This window comes from Scleropages formosus, chromosome 11 (assembly GCF_900964775.1).
Source record: "Scleropages formosus chromosome 11, fSclFor1.1, whole genome shotgun sequence".
Classification (NCBI taxonomy): Eukaryota; Metazoa; Chordata; class Actinopteri; order Osteoglossiformes; family Osteoglossidae; genus Scleropages; species Scleropages formosus.
The window spans coordinates 18,410,157-18,435,319 of record NC_041816.1 but is presented as its reverse complement, the minus strand read 5'-3'; the positions used below and the strand labels follow the sequence as shown (position 1 = coordinate 18,435,319).

General features: G+C 41.7%; 1 protein-coding gene across 1 annotated transcript in view; it reads right to left on the bottom strand.

The window, feature by feature from the left end:
- The window catches only part of LOC108941178 (protein kinase C-binding protein NELL1-like), a 137,895-nt gene that overhangs the window by 86,201 nt on the left and 26,531 nt on the right, over positions 1 to 25,163 (bottom strand). The window contains exons 5-12 of the mRNA XM_018763807.2: positions 16,730 to 16,826; positions 12,467 to 12,539; positions 11,194 to 11,276; positions 5,736 to 5,870; positions 5,260 to 5,362; positions 4,109 to 4,182; positions 2,704 to 2,803; positions 871 to 999 (exon numbers count right to left, since the gene is read on the bottom strand). Of these exons, the coding sequence (XP_018619323.1) occupies positions 871 to 999; positions 2,704 to 2,803; positions 4,109 to 4,182; positions 5,260 to 5,362; positions 5,736 to 5,870; positions 11,194 to 11,276; positions 12,467 to 12,539; positions 16,730 to 16,826 (794 nt within the window). The remainder of the gene's footprint in view (positions 1 to 870; positions 1,000 to 2,703; positions 2,804 to 4,108; positions 4,183 to 5,259; positions 5,363 to 5,735; positions 5,871 to 11,193; positions 11,277 to 12,466; positions 12,540 to 16,729; positions 16,827 to 25,163) is intronic.

The window sequence follows — 25,163 nt, the reverse complement described above, 5'->3', positions numbered from 1 at the left end:
TAAGGTTTGAACCAAAATGAATTAAGAGGTGAACTAGAGCTCTATACTTTACTCTGACTTACATAAACACAGACCATTCCTGACCTAGAGCACTGATCCAACATGACAGAGTGTGCACTGGTTGCAGACAATCTTTCTGAAATAAGTTTGAAATCTAAGGACTGCTGTGTCATGCTTGAAGCCCAGCTATTACTATAATACTACTTAGCTGAATAGCATCAGTGATATACTGACGTATATCCAGGTCAGTTATTGTAAATAACTTTTGTAAGTGTGATATTGCCACAAATAAATTAAGTATAAAACTACTGTATAATAGACACACACACACACACACACACACACACAGACTGACTGAAACCACTTGTCCCAAGCAGGATTGCGGCAAGCCGGAGCCTAACCCGGCAAGACAGGGCGTAAGGCTGGAGGGAGAGGGGACGCACCCAGGAAGGGACGCCAATCCGTCACAAGGCACCCCAAGCAGGACTCGAACCCCAGACCCACCACAGAGCAGGTCCCGGCCAAACCTGCTGCGCCACTGTGCCCCCTACTGTATAATATTGAATTATTATTATTCTTATTATTATTCTTATTATTGTTGTTGTTGTTATTATTATTATTATACCACCAATAAAAAAAACTACAAATAATTACTGGTTTGATGGAGAAAACCAAAGTATTGTCCCAGACAGCACAAGGCAATAATCATAAAGAGCCTCAGAGCTAGAAGTAAGGCACAGGATGTAGAGACACTTAGCAGGATCCTCTAATGACATAATTGACTCCCTTTAAATTCACACAGCTGTTGTTTTACATGTCTGCAAGAAGTTCTAAAAGCACAAGTGCTGGGGGTATAGTCGCACTTCCTACCTTCACAGTGTGTGGAGTCTCCTTGGGCCAACACATAGCCGCTCTTGCACTCACAGACCGCTTTAGTATTCTGGCTTCTGCATACAGAGTTTTCGCCACAATAAAATCCCTCAGCACAGAAGTCATAACCTAAAATAGAAAAGGAAAGAGGGATTTAAGCAGTTCTGACACTGGCACTTAACCGCATGCAAGGTCACTGAAAGTTCAGTTCATGAGTACTAAAGGTTAGTCATACAATTTTTCAATATTTAGTACAAAAGCAGCATCTGAGGTATACAAAAAACAAAAACAAAATTGTACACAGTTACACAGTACACAGACCACATTACGTAGGATGAAGCTCTCTGTACGGCAGACACGGGTCTTCTTGATGTCTTCAAATAAGATTAATTTCCCACACAGCCTCTTCATCTTATTGGTCAAAGAGTAACAGTTAATTTTATTTCGTAGCAGTCGCACTTGTTACTGAGAATGCCATAATACCCGTGTCTATGCAAATTTAAATTTTATTTGCCACAATCATCAAGAGATGAAGTTCAGGACTGAATATGAACATGTGGGGGGGGGCTTTTAAGTCTTTTAAAAGCATCTTCTTCAATTCAGACACAGCACAGGAGAGAGAAAAAGGAACCCTGCTGTTCGTGTGAAGCCATATATCCCAGAGACCTCTGCGCACACTCTACATTTCACTTTCAGCAAAAGCCGAGAATATGCACATTTAATGACTTGCCAGTAATAACTAATTTCACAGGGAATACCCATTCTGAAGGGAGATAGCACTGGACAATGAGCAGCCTTAGAAAAGTACAAAAGAAACACGGGGAGGTGGACAATTTTTATAAGGAGATGACCATGAATTCAGCAGTCCAGGGGAAGATTAGAGAGGCCAATTACTTGATCCACACTCCATTCTCCACAATCGCTGACAACAACTTTAATCATGTTCTAAGTACCTCAAAAATCACCAGATTTGATGGGATGAGGAAAAGTGTTCATTCTTATAACAGCTAAAAACCTCACGTCCAGCTAAAGAGACACTGACAAATGGTCTGCCAATAGTTTGTAGCATAAGTTCTAGTGAAGTGTGACTGTAGAAGACTTCATTAATAAATTATTTTAAATAACACACACACACACACACACACACACACACACACACACACACACATTTTCTGAACTGCTTGTCCCATACGGGGTTGCGGGGAGCCAGAGCCTAACCTGGAAACACAGGGCGTAAGGCTGGAAGGGGAGGGGACACACCCAGGACGGGACGCCAGTCCGTCGCAAAGCACCCCAAGCGGGACTCGCAGGACCTGGTCCAACCCACTGCGCCACCGCGCCCCCCCTTATTTTAAATAATAATTTTATTATTATTATTATTATTATTATTATTATTATTGTTATTATTTTTTATTATTATTGTTCTTATTAATAATTAACAATAAAAATAATAATAATAATAATAATAATAATAATAATAATAAGAAGAAGAAGAAGAAGAACAAATACATTCGCTATTTGGGTATTGTCTATGACTAATGATAGCGTACCAGAATAAAACATACCTTGTTTTTTCCACTGTTTAAATTGAAAATGAAGAAATTCTGAATTCTCTTCACAGACTGTGATAATTTAATCTGCCCTGAAATACTTAAAAGCATTTAAGTTCCCCTACTCAGAAAAATGAATTCCGTGTTCTACCGTAACATAAACAAAAAAATCTAATTACATATAACAGGATAAAAACAAACCTGCACGGTGCATGATGAGCTTAAAACTGACAATTCTGTCACCTGACAGAAGGGATGGGACACAGGAGCATTTGAAGCCTACCTCTGCAGACATTGCAGCATCTGTTTTCTGGAAGAATCTGCTCGCTCACAGTACAGTTGAGGTCTGGACAGCTCTCTGTCACGTTCACCATTAGTCCGTTCTGCAGGGACAGAGAGCCGTGCGTAAATCACTCAGCCTTATAGGCACTAGTGCATACATAAAACAACTCTATACAAAGATTTGACTAGAGACTCTTCTCATATTACTGAAATGCCTCTTTATTGCAGGCATTTAATAATTTCATCAGACGTACTGACAAAGTCTTTAACAATGCAGTTTTCATAAATCTGCCATAAAAGCAGCCTTTTAATTTAACAACAGGATTTGTGGCGTACACACACAGACAGGCGAATCCAACATTACATTAAACGGCAATATTACAAAGCTGTTTGCCAAATGACAAAGCCTCATTTACATACCTGTATTTGCAATCATTTATATGTACATAGGAGGGAGGGCCAGACTCTTAAAGGCAGGCTTTTCATTTAAATGACTGCACACATGAGGGAAAAGGTAACCTGGCCATGACCCCCAATTCATGCCTATGCAGATCAACACCATATACGGATGAACAGCCATCGTGTTAGGTCTGATGGATAGTTACTGTAAGAGTACAAAAAGCTTCACATATACAGACCATCTACCAAAACAAGACCAAAACACAAAGGCCTCTGATGAATTCTACTGCAATAAAAGTAGTGACAGTTTACTTAAAAATGGATTATGGGTGGAATAGCTGAGGTGATCTATATATATACATACATGTATATATATATATGTATATATACAGATATATATAAAATTTAAAAAGTATATAATATATGTACATACACAAACACACTTTTTTATTTTTAAACTTTAGCCAAAACAAAATCAAGGCAAAAGTTCATGTAAGGAATCTGACAACAACAAAAAAAAAAATCATAAATTTTTACTGTAATATTTTTGTCATCTTGCTTTTCAGAATAATAAAGACAAGTCTAGACTTTCTATAAACTGACCATAATAATTGCAACAACTTCTTATCACTGTCAAGAAACTAATCTGTATGCAGTATAGGGATCGCCTGTTAATTTCCGCAATATTCTTGATGGGAAGAAGAAAAAAAATTACAAAATATGCAGATAAGTTAATATGCAGGCAAGTCAAACAGGTTCTCTTCTGCTAATTACGTTTAACAAAATACTGATTTATTTTCTCTCGCTGTTTTCATCTTGGTGTAGACAGATTCTTACGAGAAATGGTGTTTTACTAATCACTCAGTTAATCATCTAAATCACCCATCATAACTACAAAGGGATTACACAGATTGCTTGGGCTTCACAAATATCAAGTGAAAGAATAGGACTGTAAGACTGGCCTACCAAAGACTCATAAAAATGAATAATGAAAGCTAAACCATCACCTTGCACTCCTGGCAGCAATTTGTCAAAATGCGCTGTCCCTCTGAGAAGACTCTATCCATGAAGTTGCATTTGGCTGCAAGAAAGACAATTTCACTTAATTGTCGAACAGTGTAATGAAATAAATATGCATGTCTTAAGCAATATGGAAGTCACAATGGCAGTGGATGAACATTCGAAATGCAAAACATTAAAAAACTGAACTGTTGAATACCTTTCGAGACCATTCGAGAACGGTCTTAAATCACATTTCTTTCAGACTCACTTCTCTCCTCATCACCAAACTACTCTATAAACTTGCATCATATCATCTGTCACAATCACTTTTGCGTTCCCTATCAATACTATCTGCAGCTATTTGTGTAATGTGCGCCAGCAGTGGCAGTCAACAATGGACAAACTCACAGTGCATCAACAATTGTGTGGCTGTATCTAAAACTGTTTGCTGGTGAAGAGCTCTTTTGTTCACCCAGTTTTACGTTGCACTGGAAAAAGCATCTGCTAAATGGATAAAAGTAAATATATGCAACCACATCAACATACACACTGTATGTACAATAAGATAAATCAAATTTGCAGTGCAATGGAGCTATTAAGCTCCGGGATTGTGAGGCATTAAATAATGTATTCGCATGAGGACGAGAACACAGTGAGAACACAGGTCACCCATGGGGAATTGAGGGGGAAAACAGGAAGAAAACCAAAAAACTTCTACCTTGATGTTGCGAATTTACTTATTAAAAGCTTTAGTGAACGCAAACCAACCTGTATTTAATGTTTCTTCAGTAAATTTCAGCAACAGCATCCTTTGGCAAGTACAGTTTATTTGTACTACTTCACTAGAGTAAGTGCCGTACAGTCAAAGTCTACTCCTGACGACCACTTGCTTGGTTTTCATGGTAGCGGAGGTACAGAAGTGGTTTACCATCGTCTCTTTCCGTGTTTGTCTCTGGACTGTCGGATGAAACCCATGTGAATATGGAGAAAACATGCAAACCACACAGACTGAGTTGATTTCAAACCCAGATCCAAAACCACCGAGAAAGAGCAGTGAGACAGCAGCGCTACCTGCTGCGCGACTCCTTCTTGATTTCCTGCCAGTATGTGGAAGGAGGTGGGAGATGAGAAGGAGGAGGAGTTGGTTACCACTTACGTCTGCAAGTCTTGCAGCACTTGTCCTCCACATGCACAGGCAGAGAGTCAGGAGAGCAGTGGACTAGGGGACAGAACACCGACTGACATTCCACTACACCGTTCTGCCAGAAACAAATTGAAAGACCATTACAAATAAGGCTTGTGTTAGATCTTTACAAAATTAGTGACATCAAAAAGGATGGAATATTACTGTCTGGGTGCAGAGATAATGTAGCATTTCAAAAAAAATTATTAGAAGATAAGAATAAGTGATAGCTTGTATGGAGTTTGCCATTGTCATTCGTTAAGTGTGGGTGTTTGAGGTCCAGCACTTTTTCCAAGTACTTCTTCCACTCAAAGATGATAAAATGTGAACAAAGCTCTTTAAGTAATTATCTAATGTGTTTAATAGTTAGCATGATTTTTTGAGGTGGCATTCAGACACAAAAACGGAAAATCAATGATAGACATGCTGACATCTTTTGAAGGACCTACGTTACAGGCGCAATTCCTGCAATTATCTGGCTCCGCCCACTGCTCCTTGTCCCGGTGCAGCAACCCGCTTGCCTTGCAGGTCTTCTCACAGTGGCAATTCTCCAGCTGGTTCAGTCTTGACTCTGCATAATTTAACTGATAATGGAGAAAAAGGTGACTCTTCCGACTTCAAGGAACCTGGGAACAAAACCTCAATAAGGGCCTTGAAAATGTGATGATATCACTTTCTTCTCAGATTCTGACCAGCCTTTATCCAATCTATCTGAGGGATAACAATATGTACCACAGAGGCCATCAAAATTGCTCTGATAGCTTTTTAACTGCAGTAACGCAGGGAAGGTTGTTGTCACGACTGGCTCTTTAATAGCAGCGTACATTGAAGTGGCCCGAGTTCAGGTGACAAACTGTTAATGGTGTGGCTTCAACTCCCATCGCACCACAACACCACTAGTGGCATTTGCTCAGAAACCTTTTAAAGGCATTCCGTCCACTTGATGCGCAGGCATTGATCACAGAAAAGGTCTTAGAAAGAGCAGTGCTCCATGCTGAATTAAACAACATTTCTGACCTTGAGAAGCTCAAGATAAAAAACCTTTTTCCAGAAATCTCATTTCTGCTGTCACGAGTCCTAGGAAAGCTTTAGCACTAGCAAAAAACATATCTCAATAAGAACAAATTTAAAAAAATACATTTGCTCCATGCTCTTGCTGCTTAACTCAGAATATTATGAAGTCTACAACTCAAAACCCATCTGTTTAATTTAAAAAAGACCTTTAATAGAATTCTTCCATTTTTGACCAAACTTTGCAGGTGACTGAGCGCTGAAAGAGTCAATGAGGTCTTTTTGCATAATTAAAAAAGTAAGAACTTCATACACCATGATATAACAGCATCTCTGCAGAGCTACACATGTGCTCACCAACCACTCTGTTTCTTACAGGGGAAAACATGTGTAGTGTCCACACTGGGGGCCAGGGAATGTGCACTTATTCTTCCTTCATAATCTTTGCATCACTTCCAAGAGACATATGGAAGAGATGCTCTGCTATGCAGCATTTCAACAGGAAAGCATTCTCTCCCTCAGGGGAATGGAGCTGACAGGTAAAGGAAGACAGCAGCAGGACAACAGCCGTCTCCAAGTCTCTGTCAGTAGGACACATGCGACGATGCCTGTGATGATCCTCCATGTAGTCTGTCACTCAGCCAAGACTGCAGATTCTCAGGAACATCACCAAGGTACAGGTTGGAATGAAAGCCCTCATATCTCATGTCAATTGCTCGAATGAGAGCTGGTGACTTCAGGTCTCAATCTTAAAAGTCCATCATTCATTCAACTATGGTTCAAAATCTGGTTCAGCTACTTATTGTAATACTTCCCAGCACAATAGTCTCACAGCTTGCTTCTTTCACATTTTAAAGAGCTGTTGAACACTGAAAAAAACTGTATGGACTACAGTGGAGTGGCAACGCGTGAAAGCATCAGGGGTTTGTCATACCATGTAAAGCCAAAAACCACAACTATAACACAAATATGTACAGTATTTCACAAATGTGTTTATAAAAATACATTGTAGTTACTTATAAAAAAAATAATGTAACGACCCGCATTACTGCGAGATTGAGCGGGGAATGTGTTTGTTGTAAATAGTTGCATTATGGGAAAAATGAGTAAAGCAGGCGTGCAACCACTGGGGGGACTTACGGGGAAAATGATGGGGTGACCGTGTTTGCCTGTGGGAAAAGAGAGCCTGGGGGTGTTAAGCAGGCTGGGAAGGCTGGCTAGAAGCAAAGGTCCTTGCAAAAAGGGTGTCCTCAAACTGAGAGTATTATTTCTCTGTGTGCTGGTGTTCAAATAAAACATTCAAGATGAATGCTGCCTATGCATCCTTCTTCGTCCCATCCAAACCCAGAGCACTGTGCGCCACAATAAGAACCAGCAAAAAATATATACTGTATTTCAACATGCATAAACTGAGAGTGAGATGCAAATGGAGGTATCAAAGGATATCATGAGTCACCAGGGAATGGACTAATGTACTTCTGTGATTCAGGCATGGAATTCCATTTCCACATATCCTTACCCCCCAAAAAACTTATATAGCTTCTTGTACTGAATTCAGAAACATATCATTGTTTTCGTTGGTCCAGATCACCACAGAGCAAGTGAAGAATGGAGGCAGAGAAAGGAAACATGGAATCCAAGGTAGGGTTTTTACAGTGACAGATGTGTAGGTGAGAGACAATACAAGATGCCAAGAGATCACAGTTTAGAGATCACTAAACAGAGTCTGGCCAGGTCTATGCCCACGGGGCCTGGCCGGGCTCAGCCCGAAGCCACAACGTGGAGCCGCTCTTCGGTGGGCTCACCACCTGCCGGAGAAACCATAAGGGGCCGGTGCGTTGTGATTTGGGCGGTGGTCGGGGCCGAGTGCCCGGCCGACCCAGACCTCGGGCGCCAACTCTGGTTTTTGGGACTTGGAATGTCACCTCACTGGCGGGGAAGGAGCCTGAGCTGGTGCGGGAAGTTGAGAGATACCGTCTAGATATAGTCGGGCTCACTTCCACTCACAGCTTGGGTTCTGGAACCACTCTACTCGACCGGGGGTGGACTCTCCACTATTCTGGCGTTGCCCAAGGTGAGAGGCGGCGGGCTGGTGTGGGCTTATTAATAGCCCCCCAGTTCAGCCGCCATGTGTTGGAGTCTACCCCGGTGAATGAGAGGGTCATCTCCCTACGCCTTCGGGTCAGGGAACGGTCTCTCACTGTCGTTTGTGCTTATGCGCCTAGCGGCAGTGTAGAGTACCCGGCCTTTTTAGAGTCCCTGGGGGGCGTGCTGGAAAGCGCTCCCACTGGGGACTCTGTCGTTCTACTGGGGGACTTTAACGCCCACGTGGGCAGCGACAGTGATACCTGGAGGGGCGTGATTGGGAGGAACGGCCTCCCTGATCTGAACCAGAGCGGTGAGTTGTTATTGGATTTCTGTGCTAGTCGCGGTTTATCCATAACGAACACCATGTTCATGCATAAGGGTGTCCACCAGTGCACTTGGCACCAGGACACCCTAGGTCGGAGGTCGATGATCGACTTTGTAGTCGTTTCTTCTGACCTTCGGCCATATGTCTTGGACACTCGGGTGAAGAGAGGGGCTGAGCTGTCAACTGATCACCACCTGGTGGTGAGTTGGATTCGATGGCGGGGGAAAAAGCTGGACAGACCTGGCAGGCCCAAACGCATAGTGAGGGTCTGTTGGGAACGTTTGGCGGAGGCCCCTGTCAGAGAGGTCTTCAACTCCCACCTCCGACAGAGCTTCAACCAGGTCCCGAGGGAGGTGGGGGACATTGAGTCTGAATGGACTATGTTCCGCTCCTCCATTGTCGGTGCGGCTGTTCGGAGCTGCGGCCATAAGGTCTCCGGTGCCTGTCGCGGCGGCAATCCCCGAACACGGTGGTGGACACCGGAAGTAAGGGATGCCGTCAAGCTGAAGAAGGAGTTCTATCGGGCCTGGCTGGCTCATGGGACTCCTGAAGCAGCTGACGGGTACCGACGGGCCAAACGGAGCGCGGCTCTGGCAGTCGCCGCGGCAAAAACTCGGGCTTGGGAGGAGTTCGGTGAGGCCATGGAGGAAGACTTTCGGTCGGCCTCAAAGAGATTCTGGCAAACCGTCCGGCGACTCAGAGGGGGGAAGCGGTGTTCCACGAACACTGTTTACAGTGGAAGTGGTGCGCTGCTGACCTCAGCTGAGGATGTTCTCGGGCGGTGGAAGGAGTACTTTGAGGATCTCCTCAATCCCTCCGACACGCCTTCCGTAGAGGAAGCTGAGGCTGGGGACTCGGAGGGGGACTCGTCCATTACCCTGGCTGAAGTTGCTGAGGTAGTCAAAAAACTCCTCGGTGGCAAGGCTCCGGGGGTGGATGAGATCCGCCCCGAGTTTCTCAAGTCTCTGGATGTTGTGGGGCTGTCTTGGCTGACACGCCTCTGCAGCATCGCGTGGAGTTCGGGAACGGTGCCTCTGGACTGGCAGACCGGGGTGGTGGTCCCTCTTTTTAAGAAGGGGGACCGGAGATTGTGTTCCAACTACAGGGGGATCACACTCCTTAGCCTCCCTGGGAAAGTCTATGCCAGGGTACTGGAAAGGAGAATCCGACCGATAGTCGAACCTCGGATTCGGGAGGAGCAATGCGGTTTTCGCCCTGGCCGTGGAACACTGGACCAGCTCTATACCCTCACTAGGGTGTTGGAGGGTTCGTGGGAGTTTGCCCAACCAGTCCATATGTGTTTTGTGGACCTGGAGAAGGCATTCGACCGTGTCCCTCGTGGCATCCTGTGGGGGGTGCTTCGGGATTATGGGGTTCGGGGCTCGTTGCTACGGGCTGTTCGTTCCCTGTATGACCGGAGCAGGAGCTTGGTTCGCATTGCCGGCAGTAAGTCAGACCTGTTCCCGGTGCATGTTGGACTCCGCCAGGGCTGCCCTTTGTCACCGATTCTGTTCATTATTTTTATGGACAGAATTTCTAGGCGCAGTCAGGGAACGGAGGGTGTCTGTTTTGGTGGCCGCGAGATCTCGTCTCTGCTTTTTGCGGACGATGTGGTCCTGTTGGCTTCATCAAGTCAAGACTTGCAGCGTGCACTGGGGAGGTTTGCAGCCGAGTGCGAAGCGGCGGGGATGAGAATCAGCACCTCCAAATCCGAGGCCATGGTTCTCAGTCGGAAAAAGGTGGATTGCTCCCTCCGGGTTAGGGGGGAGTTGCTCCCTCAAGTGGAGGAGTTTAAGTATCTTGGGGTCTTGTTCACGAGTGAGGGAAAAATGGAGCGGCAGGTCGACAGACGGATCGGTGCGGCATCTGCAGTAATGCGGTCATTGTACCGGTCTGTTGTGGTGAAGAGGGAGCTGAGTCGTAAGGCGAAGCTCTCAATTTACCGGTCGATCTACGTTCCTACCCTCACCTATGGTCATGAACTCTGGATCATGACCGAAAGAATGAGATCGCGGATACAAGCGGCAGAAATGAGTTTCCTCCGCAGAGTGGCTGGGCGCACCCTTAGGGCTAGGGTGAGGAGCTCAGTCACCCGGGAGGAGCTCGGAGTAGAGCCGCTGCTCCTCCGCATCGAGAGGAGCCAGTTGAGGTGGCTCGGGCATCTGTTCCGGATGCCTCCTGGACGCCTCCCTGGGGAGGTGCTCCGGGCTTGTCCCACTGGGAGGAGGCCTCGGGGCAGACCCAGGACACGTTGGAGAGACTATGTCTCCCGGCTGGCCTGGGAACGCCTTGGGGTTCCCCCAGAGGAACTGGAGGAGGTGTGCGGGGAGAGGGAGGTCTGGAGTACTCTGCTCGGACTGCTGCCCCCGCGACCCGGCCCCGGATAAAAGCGGAGGAAGATGGATGGATGGATAAACAGAGTCTGTATGCAAAAACCATGAGTACAGCAAAAACAGCTATCAGTTTTTAACAGTCATACTAACCTTTACAGTCATTTTGGCTAAGAGCTCCTGTAGATCCATAATGCCTTGCACCAGGCTCAAGAAATCACTACATGTCGGACAGGCTCAATAGGGAAATAGAAAAGGAAGACACAGACATCAAGCTGAGACTACAGCAGCATATCTAATGCTGAGAGAAAAGAAAAAGAAAAAAACAGTAATTTCAGAAGAGCTATGGATGGGTGATTTCAAGGTCAATGCATTGGCCTGGAACTCAAACATCAGTAATTATTATCAATAAACTGGCATTTGGTAACAAGAATGATCACAAGCTGCAAGGCAAACAGTATCTTTGGCATATGTGCTGCCAGCACATTAGGGAAAGCTATCTTTTGCCAATGTACTTACTAATTTTAGTTTAGCAGAAACCCACGGGATTTTCAAACTGTAACCCCTTGCGTGCTAAGTCTTCTTAATTACAATATTACTGAATTTAATAATTGAATGAGTCTTGTGCAGAAATGCATTACATCGTTTAAAAAAAGAACATAATGCAAAAAATGTTTGAAGTTTAATAATGTTCATAGAATTACTGGACATAATTCAAAATTGTACCTGTAAGGATTAATCAGCTCATTATAAAATACTTAATAAAAATATGTCTTGAATGTACGAACATGACAGGAAATATGAAGAAAGTACATTCACAAGGTATACAAATTTTTCCATAATGAATCCGTTTAGGCTGGTATATTTGGACAGTTCATTTAACAGCAAGTTACAAAATTAGTATTTTGACTTTTCACAAAGACTTAATTTTAAAGGGAAAACTATCAAGATTTAAGCCCCCTTAAGTGGGAAATCCTATGAATACAGCTCCATGTCTCATTTAAAAAGTTCTGAAGTCTTGACTGCTCTCACTTAAAATTTATGAGATAATATCAGCAGAATAATTTCTACTGGAAAGACCCAATGCAATATGGGATATATCAGAGTAGAATATAGGGGAAAACTGAAATGAATCAGTAGTGTTGCACCTCTGAGAAAGGAACCGGCATTAAATATATCCATAAAATGTTAACAACCAGATGAAAATAACAAAAAATAGTAAGACAAATCAGAATAATTATTATGATTTTGGTACCCCTGCCCCAAATTAGCTACCGAGTTAAAGGAATATTAATGATGGGTGATGCTAATGAGGTATAATTAATATTTGGACTTTACATTTGCGCTTCTCTTTTCATGTCATCAATAACAGCAACTATGAATATGGCACATGTTAACTTGAGTTGAGAATATTACGAGTACTTACTGCGATTAAGGTTTGGACATTGAGTAATGTATCCATTTGGAGCAAAAATAAACTTCACATCTTGAAGTGTTCCCTAAGAAATCAGAAAGTGAAAAAAGAGTGAGATTATGCAGCATTTTTCTTTTCTTTTTTTAATTCATTTGACTTCAGCTGATACAACAAATGGATGGAAAAAAAACAGTATTAGTGATTAGTGATACTGACAGCTGGGAAAGCGCATTTTATTTACTCTTATCAAGTTTTCATACCTGTGGTATGGAAAAGTAAAGTGCAATGAATGACAAATCCAGAAATGCTGGGTCTTTTGCCAAAGAACCAAATTGCCCTGTCAGAATTCACCACCGTTCTCTCCTCCAAGTGAGCGACACATTTAGGGATGGTTTATGCGTGAAGTAGCCTCTCACTAGCGAGCTCCTCAATCCATCCCAGCAGATCCAAAAGAACGCAGGAAAGAGCCGTTCAGCACATAATACTTGGAGAATCTTGGAATGGAATCTTACATCACCTATTACAGTACAATAGAAAGGAGGAGGAAAGGAGGAAATTCTATCAAAAGGACTATAATCTGTCAACTTCACTTGTTGGACTGTTGCTTCTGCTTTACATACGAATAGTTATATGGGACCCGATGTCCAATCAGAGACCTATGGAGAGTGTACTCCTCTACAAACCTTGCATAACAAAATAAAGAATTCCACTTTTACTCTTCTTCAATATGGAGAATGAGGTTGGAGTTCTGCATATTTGGTTAAGAAAGTGTCCTTTTGTAGTTCAGGAACACATTTTCCCCATAAACTAATCATATTTGAGAGTTTTTAAATGAGGATTCATCCTACGTGCAGATTTTCAGGAAAAAACTAGACTCTTTATTTAAGTTCTCTGCTCTTACAATAATTTGCTCACTCACTCTCATCTGCGGTTCCTGAGGGATGAGGTGTAATATACTGTCACCAGTGTTTTCCAGTTCTGCAAAGAATATCCACAACTGCTTTACAAACAGTAATTAAAGGCCAACTGCAGAGAAGGGCTACAAAACAAACACAGTAGAGACAAAGCCATAGAGAGCAGTCTTGGGAACAAGGCAATTAATACATTTCCAGGAAGTAACATCTCTACACTTTTCAAAAAAAAAAATTCTGCAGATGCAGTGAAGTATTAAATAAACTCAGTGAGAAATGGTAGGTTTAAAAAAAACACACACGCAGACACACACACACAATCTTCTGATTTATGACTGGGTACTGTATTAATTTCTTTGTAGACTAAATAATTGCGTTGCTACAAATTTTGAAAGCTGTATTTTTCCAAATACCGAAACTCACGGCAAACTGTTAGTCAACAACGGCATCCGTCGTGTCTCATTCGAAGACGTTGGTTCACATGATGGAAAGTAACGAACTAATTGTGCTTTAGAATCACGCGTCTGTATCCAAGTCTCTCTGCTGAAGTAATGCACACATTTTCTGTCAGATACTGTCAGACGTCGCTTTGGAGAAAAGCGTCTGCTAAACGAATAAATGTAAATGTAAATGTAAGACAAGTTACAGGCTTAACTTTCCATGGCTCTGAACCTGCTCTCAGACTGACTGAACATGATGAATTATTGTAGGTTTATTTCACCTCCCATCACTGACAGGGGAGTTTTAATTGAGAGCTTCCATGTGTTTAAAAACATAAAAGCAACAGACCTCTCATGGGTTTTGCTACTCATATTTTATGGAAACAGAATCCCTCACTCACTTTATTCATCTCGGGGATGTGAGAAACAGCAGACACACTTCTGGCGTCTCAAAGGAGGCATGTGTTTAATTATGTAAACATTAGCAGTGTGCGAGTGGGAGGAAAAAAAAAAATACAAGAGTGTATTTTGAGAAACAAAGTTTAGACAGCCATCAAAAAAACATGAAAACTTTTCATTAAGCCCTACAGACAAGTTCATTAAAAATAACACTGTTGCGGTTGGATACTGGTCCTGTTGTGCAAATGCCAAGCATGTGCCATGAAATTGAACATCGAAATCCTTTCAACTTGGGGCTCCAAACTGATTTCATAAATGGTTTCATTCTTGCCACTTTCAAATTTCTTCAGTCTTATAATTAGGAAATTCACTTTTATTTCCAAATTCACTTTTAACTACAATTACTTCTTTAGTGTTCCCCGCTTACTCCCTGAATGTGAAAAAAACATGATACTAAGGACAGACCTGTTAAGAGTACTTTCAGAGGATAAAACAGTGGAACTGTATAATACATTTCCTGAATATGCAGTCATTATATCTGTTTTGTTGAACAGATAAAAACACGCAACTGGAGGTCAGAGTACACCAAGTTCTCTCCTGTGTGGCCTTCCTGCTAGTGCCATCAAACCTCTACAGCTTCTACAGAATGCTGCTGCAGGAGTTGTGTTTGACTTGCCAAGGCGTTCCCACGTATCTCCTCTACTCATTTCTCTGCATTGGCTTCCTATAGCTGCCCGAATCAAATTCAAGACCCTGGTTACTGTCTACAAATGCATCAACAGAACTGCTCCCAGCTATTTACAGGACTTGATCAACCGCTATACCTCAGCTAGACCCCTTCGCTCATCTACTTCTGCTCGCTTGGTGGTCCCGCGCACGAAAAGTAAAGCACGGAGGTTCTCGGATCTGGCTGCGTTGTGGTGGAACGACCTTCCCCTCTCACTCAGAACTGCAGAAACTCTGTCTACATTCAAGAAGGGTCTGAAAACTCACCTTTTCAGGACCCATTTCGCCCAAGATCTCTCCAGCTCATGTACGGTGTAATTTTTTGTGCACCGTAACTTCACGAGCATCACCAGATAAGGCATTATTCAGCCACTACTCCGGCATTGTTTTTGTTTGTTTGTGTATCTTATAATGTTATTTAAAAAAAAAAAATGGTAGGAGGGTATCAGGATTTGTCTATCCTGTGTTTTATGCACCTACCTGAGCGAAAAGCATCGGTGCATCAAGTGGAAAGTAACAAACTAGGTTTACTTGAGAGTCATATGTCTGCAGCTATGTTTCCTTCTCTTAATATAATGCACAAATTGTACTTTTGCTGAGATGTACGTCGCTTTGGACAAAAGCATCTGCTAAATGAATAAATGTAAATGTGAATGTAGTGCAGTTAAAAAATGCAAGCTGCGAACTGCTTATTTTGTGCTATTAAAATACTTGCTCAACGGGGTACGTGGTTATAGGTTAGCAATGGAACTGCAGCACGAGCAGACAAGCGTTCCCTTTATTAATGTGGAAGAAGGCTGCAATATTCAGATTCAGCTTAACAGTACGACCAGAGCAGGAAGCGATAGCACTGCAGTGAGGGCCATTTCCTTGTGATGTCAAATTTGCCCGTTCAGACCCTGCTCCTTGTGCAGCACCCTACATCGACGTACTTACCCTGAACTGAGACAGAACACACTGCTGTATAAGTAAGAGAATCACTGCAAAACGCTTATTGTTCAATTTGGCTGTAACCCCAAAATGTCCTTTATCACTCCAAAGACACGATCAATAAAAAATTAATCCACACATGTTCAGATTTATTTCCAGTTTAAGTTCTGTAAAAATCTGAGATATAGTTACAATAAATAAAAATATTTTGAAAGCTTTACTATAACCCTGTCCAAGCAGACATTCCAAATTAGCATCAGCTGGTACAGCTTTACTGTACTGTAATACTGCTAGTATTAATTTGGGCCTAAGAACGTTAATAAGTGTATTAATTTCAAGCTACATTAAATTGAGAACTTATTTAAGTGACTGAAGATAAAAATAGCTGCTCTCCACAAACTTCTATTCAGTGTTGACTGTTCACTGAATCATCCCATAAACACATCTTATTTATCACCAACACTCATGAACACAGGTTGTAAAAACAGCATAAATTAGTTGAATTTATGCTGTTTGACACTCATGTTCTGTCTGGGTGCATTTTACAGACATCTATCAACTCGGTGGATAAAGCAGGTCTCATTCGCTCTTGTATAAAGACATTTTCAGATTCCGATCAGAAAATGCTATAAAAAATGAATAAATGTGAAAATGTTAATATATCTGAAAAACTGTAATTTGATCTATTTAATGAGGAGCCAGATATAAGTGGACCAGATATAAACGAGTTGTAACGGTCTGGACCCCTGGCTTAAACTGATATGACCTCTCTGACATGATAGAAATATTACATTTGGTCATAGAACTAGTTGCGGCCTGATAAGAGTGACGCTTGTTAAGTTTCTGTAATGGTGGCATGCTTCTCTTACCTTGAACAGGCCATGTTTATGACTGTGCTGCCCCAGCCAAACTCCACTGCCTGGGGTCAGATCCATCTGCGGGGGGTCTATCACACGCTCGTAGATCCTGGCAATGACAAGACAAAGCAGCTCAATGGCTAACGTAGAAAAAAAGGATCTGCTGAGCTCAGGGACTACTCTCACATTCCGTCTCATCTTATCTGACCTGCAAATAACATTGAAAAAATCCAATAATGAAAGGAAAAGTGTACATGTGCCAATTTTCACTCCTCTCTCCAGGGCAAATGGGATCTGGTGCAATGTAGCTCATGTCAAGCGTGACATTTCTCATACACACATTTCCAAGACAGAAAGGTTTACTGCTTTGCAGTGCAGATTCAAAACACAGGCCAGGTTTGTGCAGAAACAAGAGTCAGCTGTTGGACAAAATCAGTAAAAGATGTCCTTGAACCTTGCACCAAGCCTCACCAAGCCATGCTTTCCGAATCTTTATCCTCAGGATAGCATTTCATCTTAGCTACTTAAGTGCTAGGAGACTGGAAAATGAGGCACCAAGGAGGGCAGTAATTTAGCAGCAGCAGCAGAGTCAAAAAATAGCTTTTTGGGACATGTTTTTTTATATTTTGACTATTTCTTAGTCAAACTGACAAAAAATGACACAAAACATACTGGCAGCAGCAGCGATGGGAGCAGTCGCTCCCCCATAATGCAGCACTGCCGCTATGAATGTAAATAGTTGTTCGGCGATCATTGTGGGAAGTTATGGGGTATGAAGGACTTGTGTGTTGTTCGACAGCTTTTGGCCAGGCGTGCGTGTGTGTGTGTGCTGTGAATGCTGCTATCGAATGATGTAGAGGCACAGTAAAGCTCGTATTCCAAAACTTGTCTCCCGCGCTGCCCTTTTGTAACTCCAACAGCACAGTCTAATATTTCTGGGCAACTTATATGAATATCACACAGTGTACTGTTGCATTATGATTATTTTAATTTTTTATCATCTCAAGTGTTTTGAAACTATTTTTAGAGACATCTGTAAAAGTTAGTTGGGGTTTCCAGGATGGCCTCACAATTGACTATAAATTTCTACCAAAGGGATTATGGGAAATGGGCTCCTGCCATCTCCCTTTTCGATATCGACCTCATTTTTAGAAACGATCAAGAGCGGATAGTAGGTTACAGCTGTGCTTTACTGTGATGATAACAATGACCTGAACACAGGATTAAAGGGAAGCCGTGGAAAGTTCACAGAAGAACATGGACCCAAATCACTTATAATAAAGCTTAACATATTGCCAAACATGAGAAAACCTGACAATATATGGGCAAAGGAAAGATGGACAGAGACTATACAGAAAATAAGTAACTAAGAGAAAATGGTACGTGTGTGAATGAGGTGGTAACAGCAACACTTGTAGACTACTAATGAGCAGTTTTATTCCCTAAACTCACTGCATATGCATCAGTAATGCAAGAGCAAACAGACAAAGATTATCTACATATACTTAGTTTGTACATTCTGAAACAGCTGAACTGGAAATAAGCATGCCCCAGATAATAGACCCTGACTTATTAAGACTGAAGTTGGTAATTGTGGGGGGAAACGGGATTATATTCTTCCATGTCATAAACTAACTGCGTGATTTACTTCAGTGATATTTATTGATCCAGTATATTTGCATCTGACTGAAAAATCAAGTCATTACAAAACATTAAATTATTATTTAATCGTAACCCATTTAACAGAGCCTCTAGCAGATTTGTGGGATTGCACTACTGCAGGAGGAGAAACCAGATAAACTACTGGCATAGCAAAGATGGTAAAAGTTGGTGGGAAAAACACACACTTTAAGCCAAAGAAAGGGAAAAAAAGCATTTTGTACTTCTTCAGTGATATTTTTAATGAATCCAGGTTCTTAGTAGCTTTAGTCTATAATGAGAATTCAAAATAAAAGTATGCTTATTATTACACAGCACCAGCACTTTACTCTTGTATTGACCTGTCAGTACTATCACCTTAAAGCAATTAATCAAAACATGTCAAACAACTCCAGTTTTTTTAATATTTGCCAATTGCCATGTGTGGGGAATTTTAGTTTTTAAAAACAATCAATGGTATAGAATAAAATTTTAAATAGGTTTATGCTACTGCAATGTATTTGATATTGTAACAATAATAATTCTTGGGGGAGGGGTCATTCTGACATTTGCAGCCTGTCGTGAAAACTCAGAAGGGTATTTCTACTCCCATGTGGTTCATCAGACCTACAGAAACAGCACATTTTCAGTGCATGGTTTGATGTCACTTTGCAAATTAATGTTTTCTTCAATAACTTTGATCAAGTGGAAATGCAAAAAAAAAAAGAGGTGAAGCTTAGATGTAGACTGAGCTCAGAAACTCTCACAAAGTTTGAAAATCTGATGAGTTTCACAGAGATATGGATCTCTGAAAATAATTTCTTAGACTGACTGACTTAAACAGTCAGAGCACAGAATGAATAAAGAAGTGATTCAAGGAAATGTCAAGGTTTTTCCCTGTTTTTTTTTTTTTTTTTTTTTTTAAAAAACATGTGGTATTACTGTATTGGGACACAACATTACGTGCAAATCTAACCGATTAATAACAAGCGTGTGAGGATAAGTTTTTAAGACGGTGTTTCTGTCAGACACTTTCTCTGCAAAGTTTCAAGCTGTGGACCAAGTGAAGAAAGCAGAGCACTCTGGTTTCAAGCAACTTTAGGGACAAAGCACCAAAATAACTAATAATCTCCACCTTTTAAGACTGCTGAACCAAAATAGTTGTGCAGTTAACGGCATTGTGTGTACAACGAGAAACAATTGTACCTTGAACATCTCAGCACAAAACGTTCAACTATCTCAGAATCACTTTTTTTGTGAAGGCAATTTGATAAAAAATAGAGATTTTAACAGCAAAATTTCTGTTTCCATGCATATGAAACTTGACTGAGGTCAAACTAATGCATATAAAAGATTTGTGAATGCAGACCGGTATTTTCTTCATACAGAAGATCCCTAGTTTGACAAAAAAAAAAAAAAAAGAACCATAAATCTTTCAGTGGCAGACAGAATTTAATCTTCCAACATATCTGTCAATCAGCTCTTTTCGTGCTTGCTTAGTAAAATTGAGCGAGACAGAGTCCTGGACATGAATAAAACAGATAAGAAATGAATAGTGAAACAATAGAAAATAACTGTAAACAGTAGGGGAAAGGTCAAACTGCATGTATAGGTTCTCTGTGTTTGACTTTAGGTTTTAAAAAAGCATTTGCTGATGTCAGTAATGATTAATAAGATGCTGTACAAGTACTAAAATGGAAATCCTCATGTTTTATTATTATATAGTCTTTTCAACTGTATACCTTCATTATAACAAGTTCATTCAATGGCATCCAAGGACAACTTCAACGTTGTTTACCCAAAAGTTATGTTACCCACAGACATTCTCAACTCACACACGCAGCCTGAAACCGCTCATCCCAAGCGGGGTCATGACGAACCGGAGCCTAAACCGGCAACACAGGGCGCAAGGCTGGATGGGGCGGGAACACACCCAGGGTGGGACGTCAGTCCATCACAAGGCACCCCAAGCAGGATTCGAACCCCGGACCCACCACAGAGCAGGACCCAGCCAACTGCGCTGCCCCACGCGGCCCCCGCATATTCTCAGCTGTGAACCACAATTCCATACGAAACTGTTTATGGCATTTACAAGCAATCGAAAAGCTTTTCTGACTGTCGTAGAGCTACCGACAAGTGTCAGTGTGTGACAGTAAATGCATGGCCACAATTTCAACACCATTTGGGGGGGGGGGGGGGGGTCAGCTGAATCAACAGGTCTAAATAGAAACTCGAGTTGAAATTTTCCTATTTGAATGTTTTTTTCCCCCTCTAAAATATTAGGTACTTTATTACTGTTTAAACCTCAAGAACAACACTGAAATAGCAGCTCTGCTAGCTGAAAATAGCAGACAACTGGATCTGTTTTTGTCAGGTTTCCTCGGGTTTCTGATTATCAGGATTCCAGGCTTACAATAAAACCAGGGCTTGAAAGGACAGCAGTTCTCACTGCGGTGAGTCATGTCTCTCTCCTTGGTTCACTTTGGTGAAAGTCACTTTTTTGCTTCGGATACATAAAAGCCTTTGAAGGCCAAGTCTGCTTTATTGCAATACATTTCAAACAAAAAAATTACAAACCAACAAAGAAACATTGCTTGCATAATTACACACTTACTATGACATACATAGATTGTTTAATAGAGGATTTCAATATGAAACTGTCTTCCTTCCATGCATCCATCCATCCATCCATCCATTTTCGGTAACCACTTGTCCTGATCAGAGTCACAGTGACCTGAAGCCTATCCAGGAAGCACTGAGCATAAGGCTTGGGGGGGTGGGGTGTACACCTGGGACTGGATGCCCAATCATCCCAGGGTACCGACACACAAACACACACATACTGCAGGCGATTTAGAGTCACCGGAACTGCAAGTGTTTGGACTTTGGCAGGAAACCAGAGAACCTGGAGGAAACTCATGGAAATTCCACACAGACAGCAGGTAACTCATGTTCTCTCGTACCACAGAGGCGTTGTGAGATAACAGCACTGTTCGCTGCAGCACCATCCCCTCCTAAAAATCTGTCTTTAAAGATGCAAACAAAAAGTAATAATTCAACAGTGACCTTATTACTCATGTCATTTTAAATACTGTGGGGGTACGGTGGCGCAGTGGATCTTGGCTGGGTCCTGCTGTGTGGCAGGTCTGGGCTTTGAGTCTTGCTTGGGGTGCCTTGCAACAGACTGGCATCCCATCCGGGGTGTGTCCTGTCCCCCTGCAGCCTTGTGCTGCCGGGTTAGGTTCTGGTATGCTATAACCCCGCTCGGGAGAAGTGTGTGTGTGTGTGTGTGTGTGTGTGTGTGTGTGTGTGATTTTAAATATTAGACTTAAAACAAATATTAATTTAAATATAATTATTCACATAATTTATAAAAACATCTTCATGTAACAATGCAACTGCTGAACATTATAACCTTTCCCACCTTTCTTACATCAGCTACATTAATTCTGTGTGGTATTTGGCATAAAACTTGGAAAACCCAAACTAACTCTAAAATTAAATTATAGGCTTTGCCATTTCAAGCTTATCCAGAGCTACCAAGCCCTTGAAGACCTTAGAAATCCATGATACTCCAGCCAACTTTGTCGCACCTGTTATGTATTTCTAAATTCCAGTCCAATAAGATCAAAGCACAGATTATTCTCTTTTTGGTATCAAAAGGATGGAAATGAACACAATGTAATGAAACTGCAATGCCTGTAGTTTACAATGCAGTGTTATAAAATGAAATACCAGCAAACTCAGGATTCAGAAGGCAATTATTGAGTTTATTACCAATAGAGAGAAACATATTTGGGTTCAGTTATTTATTTCAGTTTGTGGCAAATAACTAAGTAAAAGCCACAAACCATTTGTTCCACACTTTCATTTTCAGGATGAGATTAGAACAGAAGTCTCTGGAGACTATGGTGCAGGAGGCTTAGCCTACAAGAGCATCACTATAAACACCATTCCTCACTGCACAAGTGTGCACTTTACAGGAAATCACTCACTCACTCACTCACTCACACACACATTTTCAGAACCGCTCATCCCATACGGGGTCACGGGGAACCGAAGCCTACCCGGCAACTCACGGCATAAGGCCGGAGGGGGAGGGGACACACCCAGGATGGGACACCAGTCTGCCGCAAGGCACCCCAAGCGGGACTCGAACCCCAGACCCACCGGAGAGCAGGACCCGGTCCAACCCACTGCGCCACCGTACCCTCTACAGGAAATCAGTCAAATCAAAAGGATGCCAAAGATTCTCCAGAAGTGAAATGTAGCTTTGATTCAGGGGCGCTATGAAAACCCTATCTCACTGTCCTCTAAGAACATTGCTGTGTGTAAGAACTTAAACAATGCAAAAAATTAATGTGAGGGGGGCATCTATTGTGACATACAGTATGTGCATTTAAGTGTCTTACATGTTTCATTAGAGAGCAGAAATATTTTACACCTCACAACTAAAAAGTCAAATCAGCAATTTAAAAAATGTGGTATTAAATTATGAAATTGAGCGTTACAAATACAAATGCTAGCTTCTTTTCTGTCATATCTATCAGTCCAATAATGCAGCAAATGGGAACTTTTAAAATTACTTGAGAAACAAGTGCTAGGAAAGTGAAGTTTTTGGTGCTATTTAAGAGCACAGAAAACTCCGTATCAGTTAATTTGACATGACAAGTATCCAACACGACCTACCACATCAAAGTAGTGAGCAGGTAACAAGAAAACTCCATAAGAAAAGCACCTTGACAGAAGATGACCTCAGCGGGCTGCGGGATGAGGATGCCTGGAGAAAAGGCTTAGGAAAAGCATTGTTTATATAAAATCAATTGAACCCAAGAATAGAATACTGACAGAAATGCCTTTTCCTCATTTCAAAATGGGAGTTGGATTTAGTCATGTCGATTTTACATTATGACCGTCTAAATCCAATCATGCTAAATATCTGACGGAAATGTCTTCGTGAAGATCTTTAATTACCCCATCTGAAGAATGGACTAATCTGTAGATCTGAGCTCCTGCCCATCCATGATAAGGGGTTGATTTACCACTGGCCAGTGGCTTGGGGAAGAACATGATGTAATATGCGCCAACACTGTGTCGGCCATTCATGCTTGACAGTCGGAGTGGAATGTATCAGACGTTCAATAAATTAACAGTTCATCCAGCACAGCTTCCTGTTTCACTCAGTCTGAGAATGGTTGGCTGTGACTTTTTTCTTTCACTGTAAAAGGTACTTTATTTACAAGTTCTTGCCTTACCACGCATCTCTCGCCACTGATTTAAAGAGGCACAAATAATTGGTTCTTCTGAGCTTACAAGGACAAGAAGCATTATGGGCAATCAAGAGAAATCTGAAGGTCACCATATATCATCCCATTATTTCCTTGCCCCCCTTTATTGTGCATCTGATCTCCCCAACTCACCCACAAATGAATGCATTGTTGTGCATAATGTAAAGGCTGCATTATCAATCACTGCGATCAAATGAATTGGCCTCCTGAGATCCAGCCCCAGTCCTTCATTTTCTCTATAGTGAATCTGTCACAGACTCATGCCAGGCTCCTCCAGCTGCAACAGACCTGGAGAGACTTCATACTGACCTCATTTCTCAGCCTTATCAGTACCATGATATAAACTACTGAAGCAGCATGAATCTCTGCTAATTCAGTTTATTGCAACGATCACTGTTTTATCAGGCAATGACTGAAGCTTTTAGTCCAACTCTGGACATCGTTGTCTTTACAGGCACTAGAGAAGTAAAGGACACAGCAAGATTTACACGGCCTACAACTAAGGACTGTAAATAGCTTTGTTGTGAACTGTTCTACTGAGAGCTATCATCAGACCTGTCAATACAACCATGTTTACCACACGGTGGGAAGAGAATTCACAGTATCCTAGTGAGTGATTCTCTCATTTATCACACCAGAAAGAAGTGAAATACACACAAAGAACTTAGATGAATAAAGACAGTGGCAGAAACAGAAGGGCCAGCATCACTGGCAGCATGCTGAAGAAAAGCACCCGGTTCCAGGTGGCAGTGTGCATAGTATTTACTGGAGTTTTCCACAAAAAAAAAAAAAAAAAAAAAAACCACAACAACATGCATGTGTCAAACAGTGTAAACCACTATGTTGCAATATGATACTTCTAACATTGCACTTTGAATAAAAGCATCTTGTATACAGTGTAATGGATGTGTGTGTATTATTTTGTGGAGAGATCTTGCATATACACAGTGATCAACTGCACACTTGCTCCGCCACTGCTCCCTCGCCTCTAAACAGAACAAGGCTGTGGTTTCAGAACCTTACACTGAAGTGGCCCTATTAAAGAGCCATTCTGCCAACAAAACAGCAGAAAAATATGCCATACTGTTGTACTAAAATGAGGATGCAGCGGAGCTTTTCAAAGAGAAAAATTTCTTATTTCATTTCATCATTTGAATACTTGGATGGACCAGTGAAATGTCAAGTTTGTGGCGCTTGTATACCCCATAGTAAATAAGTATAAATCAGGCATAGTGTATATAAGTAAATGAGAAACAAGTAAAAAAGCTGAGAAAAGAGGTACTTGATTTGAGCACACACTCCTGACCCCAGAAACGATTATCCAAACCCTAATATCTAAACCCAACTTCTGCATGCATATGGGATTTCACAATAGTGCAGTGATGTAAGAAATTGTCTCAATGTTTATTTTGTGCACTTTCCTATTAAAACAATTGTTCTCTGAGGTAATGACCCAAAAACAATTCAACAGAAGGCTTTCTTCGCTGCCTTTTTCCCAAATATGGGAAAGGATCTTACCT